Source organism: Panthera leo, chromosome B4, assembly GCF_018350215.1.
Source record: "Panthera leo isolate Ple1 chromosome B4, P.leo_Ple1_pat1.1, whole genome shotgun sequence".
In the NCBI taxonomy this organism is placed as follows: Eukaryota; Metazoa; Chordata; class Mammalia; order Carnivora; family Felidae; genus Panthera; species Panthera leo.
The window spans coordinates 51,262,245-51,280,458 of NC_056685.1; the positions used below are offsets into that span (position 1 = coordinate 51,262,245).

General features: G+C 36.5%; 1 protein-coding gene across 8 annotated transcripts in view; it reads left to right on the plus strand.

Annotated features, from left to right (window-relative positions):
* Positions 1–18,214, plus strand: part of PIK3C2G (phosphatidylinositol-4-phosphate 3-kinase catalytic subunit type 2 gamma) — a 347,337-nt gene that overhangs the window by 197,955 nt on the left and 131,168 nt on the right. For 7 of the 8 annotated variants that reach the window (XM_042945913.1, XM_042945912.1, XM_042945915.1 and 4 more), the window contains one exon: positions 2,377–2,544. The exons of the other annotated variant lie outside the window; for it this stretch is intronic. In XM_042945913.1, coding sequence (XP_042801847.1) covers positions 2,377–2,544 — 168 coding nt within the window. The remainder of the gene's footprint in view (positions 1–2,376; positions 2,545–18,214) is intronic. 8 annotated transcript variants of the gene reach the window in all.

Here is an 18,214-nt window from a genome sequence, read left to right on the forward strand (position 1 = left end):
TTTTGTCATTCATAGTGTACTATTTTTGAAATGCCGTAGGGTAGGAAGCCATGTACAAATGGCTTGATATAGTTAACTGAACTGTCCAGTTCATTGATTACAAATTCACCAATTCAAACAAGTTATAAGCTGGAAAACAGCTTTTAAATACATAGACACTGCTTCAGAGAATTGATTTTCCTCCTCCTATTCTTAGAATCATTCTGGGTATAGTTGTATATTTATTCTGGTAGGAAATGCAACACACGGAATGCTGACTTCCAAAACCAAGAAGCAAGGGAATGAGGGAGTAATATTTCTCGTTTGAAAATATTATCCTTGATTGGCTTCCTTACTGATTCTTGAATGCTTTCCCCAAACAGAGCCTTTAAAATATTGGGTTTTTTTAAATAAAATTTCATTTACAGTTAATTTTTCAGAAACTTGTCAACTATGTCAAGCAAAGTTGACCTGAATCAGGAACCAGTGTAAGATAAGAGTTACCTGCCTGACAAGAATCCTGATAAATATTTCACTTTTGATAAATAAGGTCCTTCCCTGGGAATCTGCAGAACAGTCTCCTTACTTTCCATGATCAAATGTTCGGTCTGTCACCCTCTTACAAGGATCACTGCTCCTTTTCTTACAAATCTTTTCGCCAGGCTCTACTCACTACCTCACAACTGCCAACTATTCTTCCTTCTTGCTTGCAGGAATGACTCATCTTTGAATTCATGGGCCTATTCTTTAAACGCTTCAAAGGAAATTCTTGGACGTCTTTGTGTTTTATTCTTCAATTGATCTTATACAATTTCCTTAAGTTCAGTTTGAGGTCATGATACTCTGGGGAACAAATAGTAATTGTGACATCTCCTTTTATTGTCTATAAATAATGCATCATGATTGTTGTATCTTATAATCTTTGAGCAGTTACATGCTTTGATTTAAAAAAAACATTTCTGACCATTTATGATTCAGAATTGTTTTTTCCAGGATTGAGTTTAATAAAAAAAAAAAAAAAATCAATGTAAGTGCTGCCGTGGATTACTTTTTTTAAAGTATTTTAATCTTACCCTGTGAACAACAACAACAACAAAAAAGCATGTGCTTAACGACCAGAAAATGAGTCAATGTATTGATGTGAAACAGAGCGGCTTAATTTCATTGGTCAAAGGTGAATAATGCATAAGATAAACCAATAACGGAAATGTATTTTAGGGAGAAGAAAAAAACTCAACATGGTTTTACTTCTCTGAAATTATATCATCATAAGCCTTGTAATCCCTATGTAGCAAAAGGATCTGTAGAAGCTGCTGAATATAGTCTTTGATCATGTACACAGGTTATTTCAATCAACTATTCAGATAAAGCCTCTGTATTGTATTTCCAGACATTTTTTTCCAAGTCAGTGTTAGATATGCTTTCTACACAAATGGGACTAGCAGCTCCTCAGGCCCTTTCACTCCCTAAACTATTGCCCCTAATTTGGAGCTGCCTGAGAGGCCCATTTCTGATAAGAAGGCTCTTACCTGCAAAGTAGTTTATAACTTCTTTGATGTTAGTGCAATGAAGCTTTTGACTCTGCATAAAATTGAAATGATCATTTCTTATGGGAAATAAAAGAGTAACTCCTGTGAAGTGGAGAGGGAAATGTTTTCTTAGAAATACTTTCATAAACTTGGAAATTAATGGCAATATATTGCTTACTTCAACTATGACCTTTTCAAAGACATGATATGCTCAAATTATACTGGGCTTTTAATTGTTTCGGATTATAGGTAAAGTTTACATAAACTAGCTGTTAAATGTATTACTCTGACTTTTATCCTATGGATACTCATCTCATATTTAACACTTTAGCCCCTTTAAACATTTTCTGATAACCCATCTTTCCCAAATTTTCTCCATATTATTCTCTTTCTCTCCATCACTCCCTGCTCTCCACATTTAGTTTCTTATATTATCTTGTGATCTTTCATTTTATTTTTCTCTTTAAAATATGCAGGCATGGGGGCACCTGAGTGGTTCAGTCGGTTAAAAGCATCTGACTTCGACTCAGGTCACGATCTCTTCGAGCCCTGCATAGGGGTCTGTGGTGACAGCTCAGAGTCTGGAGCCTGCTTTGGATTCTGTGTCTTCCTCTCTCTCTGGCCTTCCCCCTCTTGCTCTCTCTCTCTCTCAAAAATAAATAAACATTAAAAAAAAAGATGCATGCATGCTTAATTCACTTAAAGAGCTTCTTTTTTAAAAAGCTTATTTGATAAACAGGTAGTTGTAGTATTAGATAGCAGCACTTCTTACCTCCTAGCTATCTTCTCTATGTGCTTAATTTTTTTCTTAAGTGAGGAAAAACAAAAATCAGCTACCTGCAACTCTTTTTTTATGTTTTCCATTTAGGCTTTTCATGAGACTTGTCACTATCAACCTTGTTAGAAGATTCGGAGCCGTGTCTAAAGTGGTCCTGAGGGTTAAAGCCCAACATGCTTTCTTTCTTTATCACATCTTTACTCATCTTTCTGTTTCTGACCAGAGTGGGAAGAGGACTTCCAATTTAGGCATAATAGGGTAAAAATGTTTGGAAAATTATTGCTTATGATAGCATTATAAATTGGGAGATTTTTTTAAGTTTATTTATTTTGAGAGAGAGAGAGAGAGAAAGAGAGAGATACCACATGTGCCAGTGGGGGAGGGGTAGAGAGAGAAGTAGAGAGAGAATCCCAAGCAGGATCCTCACTGTCAGCACAGAGCCCAACACAGGGTTTGATCTCATGAACCCTGAGATCATGACCTGAGCCGAAACTAAGAGTCAGATGCTTAACCAACTGAGCCACCCAGATGCCCCTAAATTGGGAGATTATTAATTATAAAATAAGCATGAGTAAAGATAGGTGGCTGGCATCGGGGCAGGTAAGGTCATAATCCAGACAAACATGGGTTGGGAATTAGTCAAGCCCAGGGTATTTGGCAAAGTTGCTGGTTGGTAGAAGCATTAAAATCAGGGCAAAAGGTCAAGGTAGGAAGACACTGGCTGCAGGGTCTCTGCCACTTGATGATAGAGCTATCATCTATCTGAGAGACCTTCTGATAACTTAGAGGTACATATCTCAAAAATGTCTTTCAGGAGCCACTGTCTCATGCAGTTAGGGCTCAATGGTCAAAGTAAACTTTCAAAGGGCTAGACGTGTTTTTCCCGTCATGGAAAGTCACAGTACACTTCAAGATGTTTAAGGCTCTGAAAACTCCTGTGCTTCAGAACAATTTGTTGATGTTTATATGGCTTTTCTCAAAACTATCTGACCTGTTGACATTCCTTGAATGAACACTCTGGCAACTTAAGCCTTGGAGACACCCTTACCACCCCTTCTCTCAGCTTCATATCCAGTCTCCAAGTTCTGTAAATCCCAGACATTCTTTCTTCAAAGACTCTCTTTTAACTCCTCCTTCCTTCCTGCTACAATTTCAGGTAATGGTTTGGGTTAGTGGTTCTCATTGTCAGGAGTGAGGAGAGAGAGACATAGCTCACATCAATAGGTGTATGTGTAGTTTGAAAAATCAAATTCGGCATTATAATATTTGATTATCATCAAAATAGTTTACTTGATTTCAAAGTTTCTGGAGAGTACTAAAGAAGGACATGAGATTGGTTTTATTTATCAAAAGAGAGAACAGTTTTTAAGAAGTCAGGAAACACTGATTTGGACTTTTATGAGGCCTCAAGCATTTTACCAGATTTAGTCTAAATTGTTTCTCTGTCCTTTCATGTACAATAGCCACTTTCAACAATGCAATTGTGTGAAAAGGAATAAACAAAAACTTGTCCTCATCTTGAGAAGCTATAAATATGCACTGGAAACCAAGTGACTGTTACCGAAGAACCTGTTGCCTGACCTCAGGCAAGATAATTACTCTCTATGGAACTTACTCTGCTCATTTGCAAAATGAGTGCTCAGGATTTGACCAATCTCATCTTATATAAATTTAACATCTCTTCCCTACTCAAAAATCTGGAATGCCTGCATTACTCTCCCTAATTCTAGCTATAGAACAGATCCCATCTTGTTAGCTAAATATTTAAGGTCTTTCATAATCTATCACCAAATCTGTCTTTACAACTCTTTTTCCATTAGTCTCTGCCATAAACTCTCTGCTCTAGTCAGATTTCAGGTCATTATTGCCTGAATAATCCTTGTTTATTCCTATCACAGAGCCTTTCCTTCTGAAAGTCTCATTTTTGGATACTCCCTGTATCACTTACTTCTTTTGCAACTCATACCCATCCATGTTTTAGTTATTTCTTAAGAGTTAATTTATATCTGACTTTTCTGTAATCATTCTGAACAGAAATTTCTTCCTAATTAATTTTCTATAACAAAAATTTGTATGCCATTATTTGATTCTCATAATGTTAAGACTGCGTGTAGTTAAGTATACCTTACTTCCCCAATGAAATTGTATGTGCCTCTGAAGCTAGGGATTCCTTCGCTTCAATCAATGGTTTTCTCACAGTGCCTAAAAATATTACCCATGGGCGCCTGGGTGGCTCAGTCGGTTGGGCGGCCGACTTCGGCTCAGGTCATGATCTCGCGGTCCGTGAGTTCGAGCCCCGCGTCGGGCTCTGTGCTGACAGCTCAGAGCCTGGAGCCTGTTTTGGATTCTGTGTGTCTCTCTCTCTGACCCTCCCTTGTTCATGCTCTGTCTCTCTCTGTCTCAAAAATAAATAAACGTTAAAAAAATTAAAAAAAAATATATTACCCATGGTCAGTAACTAATATTTATGAATATTTGGGTGTTAATTATTCACAGAATATCTACAAAACCACAAGATGATGTATTTATACCAAAATCAAACTGCATCAAAAAAATCCAAGTGGCTTACCCTTAGAAAGCTATGAGAAATGTGATTCTATTATTTTATTTTTTTTAATTTTTTTTTTTCAACGTTTTTTATTTATTTTTGGGACAGAGAGAGACAGAGCATGAACGGGGGAGGGGCAGAGAGAGAGGGAGACACAGAATCAGAAACAGGCTCCAGGCTCCGAGCCATCAGCCCAGAGCCTGACGCGGGGCTCGAACTCACAGACCGCGAGATCGTGACCTGGCTGAAGTCGGACGCTTAACCGACTGCGCCACCCAGGCGCCCCGATTCTATTATTTTAAACTGAACTGGACTTCCTCACTAACTTATTCCAAACAGAAACTAATTAAACTTATCTTTATTTTCAAATTTGAAAGGACACTCAGCATTCCTTAATTCCAAAAATATAGTCAAATATGTAAAAACATGAAAAGAAGAAATAGATTAAGCAGTCATTAATTTAGTTCAAAAAGTGGTGACAATTATACATTTTTAATTCTTTTGCTTTTGCTTTAAGTATCTTTCTTTTAAAATGCATCCATATCTTAGGAATGAAACATCTGTAGATATTTTAATTGTATTTTTATACCCTGGATTTGTGTCTAAAGATGCTCTTTTACTGGCTTCACTTAGCTACCTATAGGTCGCATTCTGGTTGTTTATATGACGTCTTAAAATTATGTTGCTTATTCATTTTTGTATTTGTTTAGCATCTGTTCTTTCCTCACTATAATGTAAACTACATGGCCAAGAATTTCGGTCATCATGATCACCACAGTGTCTTGGTCACTTCTGTGCTGCCATGTTTTGGACACAACCACGTTAACAGCTCTATGTAGGTGGTTAGAATCTATCTTTTGAATAAATAAATAAATACTTGAATAAACTAGAACAAGTCACTTTTACTCTTCTGGCCTAAACCATTGCATCTCTAAATATAGAAAAGTTTATTCCAGTATGTTTTAACCATGTTTTTCTTCAAACCACAAAGTTCCCTTCAAGTTATTTTGGCGTGTGAAAGGAGAGAATAAAACCAACAGTGGTCTAGTGCCTTTCTCATGCTCAGTTAGGCAAATCTTTTTTATCTCTTTTTCTAATGCGGTTGGGAGTGGGAGAAAGAAGGTGCTTCTAAATAAAATTTTGTTTAAAAAAATAAAAATAGGGGCGCCTGGGTGGCTCAGTTGGTAGAGTGTCCGACTTCGGCTCAGGTCATGATCTCACAGCTCGTGAGTTCGAGCCCCACGTCGGGCTCTGTGCTGACAGCTCAGAGCCTGGAGCCTGCTTCGGATTCTGTGTCTCCCTCGCTCTCTGCCCCTAACCCACTCGCATTCTGTCTCTGTCTCTCTCAAAAATAAATAAACATTTAAAAAAATAAATAAAAATAAAAATAATAAAAATATATACTATTTTTACAATTAAAAAAAGAACTTCTAAATAACATTAGTTCTATGAATCTTAGTCTTATGAATAGTCTTAGTCTATGAATAGTCAACCCATATTTTATAGCTTATCTTTCTGGGTTATTTTTCATTGGGCAAACACTGAAAGAAATAATTATTCTCTCCACTACTGTGCAAACTTAACATGGAAGTAATTAATTAACACATGTCTCATGAAAAAACAAATTGCGTTGTGTTTCTGGGCCAGCCAGCCATTTATATGGTATAGAGGTTTACAATGTCTATATCCATCTTCTGCTTATGACTGCTGCTCCTTTGCCTGCTCAACCAGTTCAGATTAAATATTAAAAACAACAAGCCCAGCTCTATGGGTCAAGTACAAATGATATATGTAGAGCAACTATTCAGTGTATGTTGAAAAACTAAGAAAAATACTCAGATATATTCAATCTTATCAGTAATAATAATGATCACTTTAGCGTGCTTGCTGAATCAATTACCATATGTTCTTACATCAGTGCCTTGATTTCAATCATTGCTGTTATTATTACTGTACATTTGTTTTGTTTGTTAGTGTAGTGGTTGTTTTGCCAGTGGTTTAGACAATGACCTGACACAAACTGAAGATACTGAATTTGAATATCCTTGAAGCCAGATTTGTCTTGAACAGTGGAGAAAGCTTCACCATTCTTCTTCATTGTTTTTAATAAATTGAACTTGTTGGCTAAATACCATTCAAATAAGAAATACCTTTAAGTTAGCAGTTATTCTGATTGAGAAAACTTTAGATTTCCCATTCAGTCATGTTTAGAGAAACACATTGTGTGTGTTCATAAAATGAGCCACACTGTAACCAAAAATACTTATGACATCTAAAGAAAACTGCATATATCTAGGAATGGCAAGAACAACTACTATTATTGAGCTGATATTAATGTCAGATTTTCATTAGGTACTTTCCTAAATTATATCATTTAATCCTCACAGCAATTATTAGATACTGTTAAGGCTCAGAGAAATTAAGTCAGAGGTGAAAAGTCACACAGCAATTAAGTGGATCAGTCATGTTACAAACTCAGATACATCTGACTCCTGAGCCTTTGCCTACATTTCAAGGCCTTCAAACTGAAAGAAACACTTTATTGATTACCAATGGTATGACCAATTCAAGAGAGAGAGAAATGAGACCATAAATGAGGTGATCTGAATCAGAATTTGCCATGCAAAAATAATAGACTTTCTCTTGCTGGATTCTTTGTCTATATACTCCTTTCCAGACTTCTTGGAAAGAAAACAAGAAATATTCATCAATAACATACCCTCTTAGTATCCTATTTTCCTTATTTATCAAAATAAAAAATCATTACACTGTAATCAGAAAAACCATTAAAATAGATCATTTATTTTGTTCTGTTGCTAATTGAAATAAAGGGGAACAGAAAAAAGTTAAAGAATAAAAATAAGAAAATGAGTTAAGAATTATTAAATTTGTCTAATGTAAAATACTAATACAGAGGAAAATACTATTTTAGGGAAGAACTTCCTTCAAAGACAGAGCATGTAAATATTATTTGGTTCATAATTCAAATTAATAATTTTCTTTCAAATTCTGACTAGTAGTAAATGCCATTTTCTAAGAAACATGAACAGTAAACTACTTTTTTAAAACTGTGTGTCAGAAAAGAAAGAAAGAAAGAAAGAAAGAAAGAAAGAAAGAAAGAAAAAGAAAATCACTAACCAATTAATTCCAAAGCAATTTCAGTTATCTGACCTTTGAGTGCTATCATCCAACCTCCACTGATGATTTCAGAGACAAAAAAAGAGTGTCATTAAAGTAAGGCTCTTGAAACTTTTCTTAAAAGATCATTATGAAGGGAGAGTCCCATAAAGGACTAAATGATTTGGTGGCTCAAAATGGAAAAGTCTTGTTTCTAAAGAGGACCTAAAACAAAAATAACAATTGAAATAATAGATTGTTATAGGCTATTTTAATTTTGACAGATATACCTTTAACTGGTCATTTCTTAAATAGGACTAAATTTTAGAGTCTGACTCTTTTTTTGAACCAATATTATTGGTAGCAGAGTCTAAGCGTGTTACAAACAAGCTTTTGAAAATCCTTTGGAAATAAATGCTCTGATTACTTACCTAAATCAATCTGCTTTCCCACACAGACACACTCCCTCACAAACAGACATCACTTATTTCTTAACACTTATAATATTTTTTCCCTCTGAGATGCAAGAAATTCCAATTCTACAATGATATGGTTTATCTGATGGAAAAAAGCTTCTCTTCAAATTGCCTAACATTTAGCTAATTTGCCAGTGATGGACTTTCCATCGACCATCCTCCACTAAATTCATTTAATTAAACAATTATTTTTTCTTATTAAAAATCCCTCCAATATTTTTTCCCCACGATCTGAGTCCTCAAATCAAAACGTGATGGAGAATCTCTAGTAACCTCTTGGAATGTTTCAAAGTTTGCAAATAATTAATGTGTAGGTTAACAAATATATATTAAATATCTGCATATATATGTATAGTATTAATTTTTTTGGACAGTAGAGAAAATAGCATGTGAAAATATAGTTTAATAAGATTCTATAATTCCAGAATAATTAATAAATTAGTTTGAGTTCATATGCTAAAATTTTAATCAAGAAATAGAAGAATCCAATTTTAGGAAAACCAGATGTATTTACTTAGTAGTCAATTCATTTATTCAACAAATTGACTGCTTACTCTTGCCACAATCAGAAGAAGCCCTTAAAGAATTTAGTGTCAAATAGGGATGAGATTAAAACAAAACAAAACAATTAAAGCACAATCTTAAAAACCACAATAAACCAAGTTTTAAAAGAATAATGGATACAGGTAAGTACTTCACCTTTACAAAGGGGATGCTGCACACCTATGCAGGAAAGACTTTTTGGAAAAGGTGTTAATTAAGTAGAACATTAGGGGATAAACAGGTGTTGGCATATTGAAATATAATTTTAGGCACAGAGGATGAGATGATGCAAAAGCATTGTAGCCTGAGAAGGCAGAGAAGATGCCAGTTATTATAAGTAGTACTTTACATTTGGAATGGAAGCACATGAACAGGACTTGAAGATGTAAAGAAATTAACTCATGAGTGCCCTTCAAGTTACACTAGTACTTTATGTTTTATCCTAAAGGCTATATGGATTATAACTACAAGAACAGGACTTCACTTGACTAAGTAAAAGGGACTAATTTGAGGGAGAAAAACATTAAGATGCATATGGTAGAAAAATCAAGTACCAGAAGATTCCAGTAATACCTTCAAGAAATTAAGTCTTCAATTAAATTCTGTCAGTGGGTGCAGAGAGAAGAAATTAGATCTGAGAGCTATTTAGATGGTGAACATGTTAAGACATGGTAACAAATTTGAGGTGTAGAAAGGTGAAAGAAGAATCACGAATGACTGCTTCATTTTTAGTTAGGGTGATGGAAAGCTGGTGATTCTATTCATGGAGTTAATTCAGGTGAAAAAGAAGGTCTTGGGGGGAATGATAATGAAATTAGTCATGTTGAAGTTGAAATGCCTTAGGAAAATTTAAGAGTGTTATCTTATAGACAGATGAACATGTAGGTCTGGATTGCAAAAAAAAAAGAGTTCCAGGTTGGAAACTGCATTAGTCAGCTAGGGCTGCCATAACAGAATACCTCAGACTTGGTGGTCAAAACAATAAAAATGTATTTTCGCACAGTTCTGAATCCTGGAAGTTTAAAATCAAGGTGCCAGTAGGATTGCTTTCTGTTGAGACCTCTCTTCCTGGCTTGCAGACAACTGCCTTCTTGATGGGTTCTCACATGACCTTTTCTTCTGTGCATATGCTCACCTGGTCTCTCTTCCTCTTCTTACAAGGACACCAGTTCTATTGGATTAGGTTCCCACCCTTGGAACTTCACTTAATCTTAAATACCTCCTTGAAGGCCTTTCTTTAAATACAGATACCCTGGGGGTGAGGACTTTAACATGTGAATTTTAGGAAACACAATTCGGACCATAACAGAAACATAGATTTGATGACAGGACAGACATTATTATCATCATTTTACAAATGGAGAGACTGAGGTCGGAGACTGCTAAGTCACTTGTGCAGTGATGTAGAGAACATTGGAAATGGAATATGCTTAGTCCTCTTTTTATATGCATATGATATAGTGGACAGGACACTTATCCCTGCCTGGCAAGTTTAATCCGTACAAGAACAATGATAACATCATCACATAAATCAACAGAAAAATAGGTAGGTTGTGGAGGCCTTATAGAACACTACTAAGTCTTTAATGAATTTCCCAAAGGAATAGGATTAAATGGTACTAGCTGACTTCAGGGGACATGCTGTTTCATGACAGTGAGCAAGAATGTCCCAGAAATTTTCTCAGGACATCAAACACAGCTCCAAATCTTACGGATAACATCCCAGGGAACTTTTAATATCCTCACAGAATAAACCACGCTATTTGTGACTCAAGAATGAAGGGTGAAGCAGCTGCCCCAGCGGTGATTTGAAACTAAGGTTCCAGGGAAACTAGGTATTTCAAAGCTAGCTTTGCCTTACACCTATAAACCTGCCCCTCTGGCTGTGTTCAAACACATGAATTGTTCACTGCACAATATGATGATTATCCAGCTTTCATGAGAGGGCTGTGAAAGAACAAAAAGCTAAGGGGTAAAGAGGATTTTTATTGTTAGGCTACTATTCTTATGAAACATTCATATAGCAAAGGAATTGCCTTGCTGTTAAAAGAAATTTTGTTAAGAAAACTTTATGAAAAAGACGCTTATACTGCCTTTAAAGTAACTGTATATGTAGTCAGGGGGAAAAAAAAAGAAGAAAAGAGCTGAGTTAGGAACTCAATTCAGAACCATATTTTCTAAGAGTAAGTAATGGAAAATGTAGACATCTATTGGACTAATTTAAAATTCCAGGAGCATGGATTTCAGCATTAATTATGTGTCAAGCAGGATTTATTTTATTACAGCACATGTGCTGGTGTTAGTGACACCCCATTTCTCTTTTGCCAAAACTTAAAATAATTTGGAACTACAGGCCCAATTAAGGTGGGTAACTCAAGGTACATCTGTTTTGTGTGCACAGTTCATCTGAATTCTTAGATTCCCAAATGCAATCAGGGTGTTACTTTCAACTTACCATCTTCTCTCTCTCCTCCCAGCCCACCCCCCCCCCCCCCCCCCAGCACTAGTCTAAGTAAGCCACAGGAGGCCAGATCCTTAGAAACTGTGGTGTTGGTCTCACTTTCTAAAGTGAGGAAGGATGGAGAAGAGGTGAGTCAGGTGTGTGATTTGGCATTGTCCACATGTAAAATAAAGCCCACATACTCTTTTCTTTTTGTAGGCTAGGCAAGAGAAAGAAAAGTATTCCTGCTTATAAATATTTCACACAAAAATATATCTATGTTAACAAACTTTTCTTTAAAATTTCCAAAAAAAGTTAAAAATAGGAAAATATCATTGGATTTTTTTTTTGGTGGAGAGGGAATTTATAGGTAGCAGGACAAATGAAGAACTTTGAGAAGAAAGAAAGCAATCTGGAGAGCATGAGACTTCTGAGGGTTAGAAAACAGGAAGCCAGACAAAGAGATTAAAATGGCAAGAAATGATTCCTAGATGTGTATTAGTTTCAGGCTAAATCATTAGCTGGTACCTGTGTCAGGATGTCAGGAGGTGGTATAGCACAGTGGTAAAGAACCAAGGCCTTGGAGTCAGATAAACTTAAATTTGAATCCCTGGTACACTGATTGGGTGACTGTGCAAATTACTTGACCTCTATAAACCATAATATCTTTGTGAGACGGAAGGAGTCGTTACCTGCGGCAAATATGAAGATTACCAAACACAGCTATGTAGAATGCTTGAAAAATGACTGGCATAGAGTAAATGCTTGATAAATTCATCAGGGATTAAAATTATAGAGCCCTGTAGCTGGAAGGTAGCTTACTAAACCTCATCAATTCCAACTTTTACAGACTAGGAAAGTGAAGGACTAATGCATTAAGTTTCTTGCCAGAGGTAATGCAAGCAGAAAATTGTCTTCCAAATCATGTTTTAATGGTTGTTAGGACACTATGTTAATCAGCTCAAGTTGCAATAAAAAAAAGTAACATAGACCGTGCCTTCAATAACAGGAATTTGTTTCTTACAATTCTGGAGGTTGGGGAATCCTAAATCAAGGTGCTAGCCAATTCCATTTTCCCATAAGGACTGTCTTCCCAGCTTATAGATTGACGCTGTATGCCTTCTTGCTCTGTCCTCACATGGCAGAGAGAACAGAGAACTCCAGCCTTTTTTTAAAAAAAACGTTTATTCATTTTTTGACAGAGACAGACCGTGAATGGGAGAGGGGCAGAGAGAGAGGGAGACACAGAATCCAAAGCAGGCTCCAGGCTCTGAACTGACAGCACAGAGCCCGACGTGGGGCTCGAACTCACGGACCGTGAGATCATGACCTGAGCCGAAGTCGGACGCCCAACTGACTGAGCCACCCAGGTGTCCCAGAACTCCAGTCTTTTATTCTTCTTTTCAGGGTATTAATCCCATTATGTGGGTCCCACTCTTATGACTTCATTTAAAACTAACCACCTTCCAAAGGTCCCACCTCCAAATATCATACTGGGTGTTAGGGCTTCAGTATATATATTTGGGGGTGTGGGGACATAAACATTCACTCATTCATCCGTAACAGACACAGAATATGGTACTACGGAAAGAGCCTGAAGCAGTGGTTTAGGAACTCTGGGTTTTAGTCATAGTATCTTAGGCAAGTTCCTTAATCTTTCAGTTTTCTCACCTAATAAATGTAAAAGGTGGGAGATATTATCTCAAAATATCATTCAGCCCCATGCTCAAGTGATATTATTCTCCGAGTATATGAGTATAATTTACAGTGAGAGATAATAGGTTTGACTAGGATAAGAAGGACAAGGAATAATTGGGTGCCTGGCACAACAGGACAAGAAGAGAGAGCAGGACTAGGTAGAGTTTTCAGCAAAGAAAGAGCAGCAGGAGTACAAAGATTCTCGGGGATCAGGGAAAGGAGAAAACCAGAATGTGAGAAAAGAGAGATGCAATTCAGGAAGGTCTCATAGATAGCTATCTCTTGTGAAGGGTGTCCAGGGCTAAAATTCAATCTGGTTTTGTTTTCTTTTGTTTTAGAATTAATAAGTGTATATGGAGTAAAATGGTGGGGGCTGAGAAAGATCACTAACAGTTATTCACAGCTTAGTCCTTAATTTAGAAGAGTGATTTGAAAAAAAAATAACTTACACGAAAGCAATAAGTGTATGTTGGAATGGAGAAGTACAGAGTTTTCGCTTTTAAGTCACATTATTCAGAATATTTAATGTGTAAACATGTGAATACATGTTAGTGGATCAGCGAGACGAGTGGAAAGGGCTCTGATTCCTTACTATAGATTCAGAAATCTATTCAGGGGAGCTTATCTGCTCATCATAGTTTGTCTTTTTCCCCTTCATAGCTTCCAGCTGATCCTAAGAGGACATCACTGCTGTATAACAGGAATCCTGATGAGGGTGTTCACACAAACTGAGTACCATCCGTGGCTAATTTTCCCTTGGGGGAAAAAATGCCATTTAAGTTTATAATTAAATGTGTGCCTGATCATATCTGTTAAAGATTTTATCTAAATATGATGATAAGCTACCAATTATAATAGTAAGTGCATACCTCTGTGTCCACATATATACAGTATTAATATCCCGTTGTTGCAATTATGACTTCTTGAAAACAAGTTTGGGTATAGCAATAATCGTCCACAAATAAATGGGCATTGCCTTTACAGAAGTGGCAAGGGAAGAAAAAGATAAATCTCAGCCAACCCTCTTCAGAGTTTTGAGGTAAAATCCCCTCAGTTCTTATTCTGCATTTGGAGGCTTTTTCTCTCATGCAGTGCAATCAGTGAATTTCCTGAAACTGTATTTCTTCTTATACTAACTTAGATTTTTAAGTCTTATTGTTTTCTTTAAACTGACTGAACTTGGTAGTCTCCAATAAAAGTTTTTATTATTTTTAAAGTACTACCTTTGCTCTTTCACATCCTCCCAATTAAAACCAAAGTAGATTCCACAGTTTCCTGCTTACTTTTAGATCAAAAACTCCCACTAGTTTTGTCCATTTTAAAACTTCATCTCTTCTCCAATTTGACACACACCTCCTCCCTATTCTCCAGCACCAGCCAAGTTTTAGTTTGGGAGACTTGCAGTGGGTAGAGAATATGATCTGATATTCCACTCCTCTTCACTCTCCTTTCTGGTTCTTACTTCTCTTGACTTGGGAGTAGAGAAAAAAGAAAGAAAAGCGATGCTCACACTTGTACAAACAATTGCAATCCTCTGTCTGAGGTCTCTGATTTTCCATCAAGGCCCTGTGTGGGTTCACTGGGAAAGTAAGCTACCTCACGTGGATGAGTTCTTTGGGCAGTCTTACAGGAGCATCCCGTAAGGATATCTGGCCTTGGATCAACCCCTTTCTACATATGGATCACATATAATTACCTTCCATGTGTTTATTTGAACCTTGAGAAACTTGCACATTCTTGCTTCGCCAAACAGTTGAGGTGCGGGAGTGTGGGCTGCTCCTTTCCTATCCTTTCTCTCCATCCTGCCCTAGCATTTTCTTCCTATTCACATAAGCCCAGGGGAAATCAGTAAACCCTCCTTCAGAACAGAAATCTAACCTGGGAATGAGGCAACACACTCTTCCATTCTGGCACACAGCTGAATAAATGGCTCTCTTTGGGCTTTCCTCTTTGGACTTTGCAGAAAGAAGTGGGCATAGTCTGTTCCTCACTAAGCTGATGACTCATGACTCTCAAACATGCTGATATGGGTACTTTCTGGTCCAAAGCCATCGGTCCCCTGCCTCTTCAGCCATTCTACTCTTACAGCTATTAGCATTAGAGCAGAGCTCCTAGTTTTCCAGAGCAGCTACATTTACTGCCTCCCTCACTGCCCTAAGCCATCAGGCCCTTTGTCTAGTTCTGTGTTTTGTAAGTCCTAAAAAAAAAATCTTGCCAGTCCCCTAGTCCACTCATTAGTACATTTTTACTCAGAAAGAATCTCCTACTAGGTACTCAAACACTTGGCTAGACAAAGCAACAGATGGTACATAGGCCTATTCACACTTTTAAATGGGTCAAAAAGTATGTTAGTAGTAATAAAACAACACAATGTCAGCAGTGTAACAGAATCTATATGCCCAAATGAGCCAGATCAAATCATTTTTTAAATCCTTTAGGGTCTTTTTATGGTCCATAAAAGAAAACCATTTTTATTACTTTAATAGTTTTTTTTTTTAATCTGAAATAGTATACTCAAATTGATCACTCATCTAATTCACCAGACTTGGCTCCAAATGACTATTCATTTTCAGTAATTAGATATGCCCCAAAATATCCCCGGGGCTAACACTGTGGATGTGTAAAAAATATGCTGCATATTCTAAAGGCAATCCAAACAAATAAATAAAAACAAAAGCAAAGAAAATGGAAAAAGAAAGTATGAAAATTGGGCATATTCATTAGTTTTTACTACAGCCACAAATAGCTCCCAAATTTCAGTGGCTTACAACAACAAAGATTTATTTCTTACTCGTGCAGTACATTGGCTGCAGACTTGCTCTAGTCCTGCTTGGCTCGGCTCCACTGGACTCCACACAGCAATGCTTAGCTCTGCTTTATACTGTCTTGTCACTCCAGGACTGGAGGAGCAGCCCCCAGCTGGAATACACTGTTTTCACAGCAGAAAGCAGAAAAGTATAAGCCGCCAAACCAATCCATAATAGCATATTTAAAGCATCTGTATGGACACGGATATACATTTCATTACTGACATCCTATTGGCCAAAGCAAGTCACAGGACCAACCCTGACAACAGGCAGAAAAGTCAACTCTGCCTATGGGAAGGCACTGGAAGTCACACATGGAGATGTATAATCTCCTTCAGAGGAGAAAGCAGAGAGTTGGAAGCAATAATCAAATCTACTATATAGTGAGAACACAACGGGACATCATTAGTGTGCACATATAACACTTCAAAGAGAACACTTTTGAGGTGGTAGTAAATATTACATATATAAATTACATATGGGGATACAATTAAGTCAGCTACATACTTTATGGGTCCCTCCCGTATATTTAAGTGTTCTAAAAATGTATACAATCTCTACAGTATGGATGTCATTACTGTGCGTGCTCTCTCTCTCAAAGTAAATAAATAAACATTTTAAAATAAGAATTGTTACAAAATGGTTTATTGACAGATATTGCCAAATAACTATTGAATGGAAATCACATTTCTGTAGATTTTGCCAATATAATGCTCCTTATATGCAAAACTCAATGAAAGTTAAATTTCTGAAAAAGCAAATCAATATTCTAAGAATATACTAGTCATAGGAAATGATTGTCTTTGTAAGGACTAAAAATGTGTCAAGTTCCTCAGTTTGGGAAAATATTAAATAAATCTCTTAAACACTAGGAAGTAAAAGTTGTAAAGACTAAAGAGATACATGCTTTTTACTTCATTTTGAAAAGGGATTATTGTTTTTATTTCTTCTTTTTTTTAATGTTTATTTATTTTTGAGTGAGAGAGAGAGCACCCATGCATAGGGATGGACTATGTTACCTGTCATGGTCATCTCCTACACTCCATCACTCCATGATTTCACTTCTGCAATGTGTAAAGACAAACTCTTCATTAGTCAGTCAAAAGCCATAGAGCTTGAACCAGATTTGACCTGGAGAATGTATCATCTTAGCAGGAATGTAGTGTTTGAATGAGGCATATTCTACAAGGAAAATAATCACAGTGGAATACAGCAAGTTTGCTTTGCCTTGAAATCTTTTTTAGAACACAGTCATATTCTCTCTGCAAATCTCCCCTGCTCTGTTCTTTTTAAAATTTATTTATTTAAATTCAAGTTAGTTAGCATACAGTGTAGAATTGATTTCAGGAGTAGAATCCAGTGATTTCCCTGATCTGTTTTATTTTGAGCGAGGAATCAAATAACCAAATACATATCTAACAGAAAAAAATTAAGAGTATTATGAAGGCAAATTATATAATTCTGACAGTCCCCTTGACTGCCCCCACCTCTAAACATATGTTTTCAAAAAATTATTTTAGTAGGGGCGCCTGGGTGGCTCAGTTGGTTTAGCATCTGACTGTTGATTTTGGCTCAGGTCATGATCTCATGGCTTCGTGGTATTGGGCCCCACATGGGGCTCTGTGCTGACAGCATGGAGCCTGCTTGAGATTCTCTCTCTCCCTCTCTCTCTGCCCCTCCCCTGCTCACATGCACTCTCTCTCTCTCACTCTCAAAATAAATAAACTTAAAAAAAATTATTTTAGTAAAAGGCTGACTTCATCTGTACAAAATAACTTCTCCTTTTATCATGTATATAGCAGTAAGGAGATTATAGTTATATTTATATACTATAACTGGTTAAAAATATTTTTAAAACAAGTGATTCACTATTCGAAGTATATGAAAATGCTGGCAAGCATTGGTCAAGATATAGAAACACTCTACCCATCAACTGCCTATCTCACTGAAAGCCAAGTACACTATAAAATGATATATTACCAAAGTCCTCAAAATACTGAGAGAATCTGAGAGATATATAATTTACATAAGGCATCTTGAAGTTTTACATGTGGATGCTTGCATTTGCGGCTTTCCAATTCACACTCACACAAAACTCATTTTCTTACAGCTTCCAAATAATGACAGGTTCCATTTATTACATCTGACATTTTAAAATTTCACCATAAGGGTAAGTATAAGAGAACTATTCATTGTCTAATATTCTTCTTACATTGAAAATAAGCAGTGGATTACATTTTTTCATCAATGCCTCTTTAACCCCTTGAGGGTTTTTTAAAAATGCTTTCCAGAAGTAAAT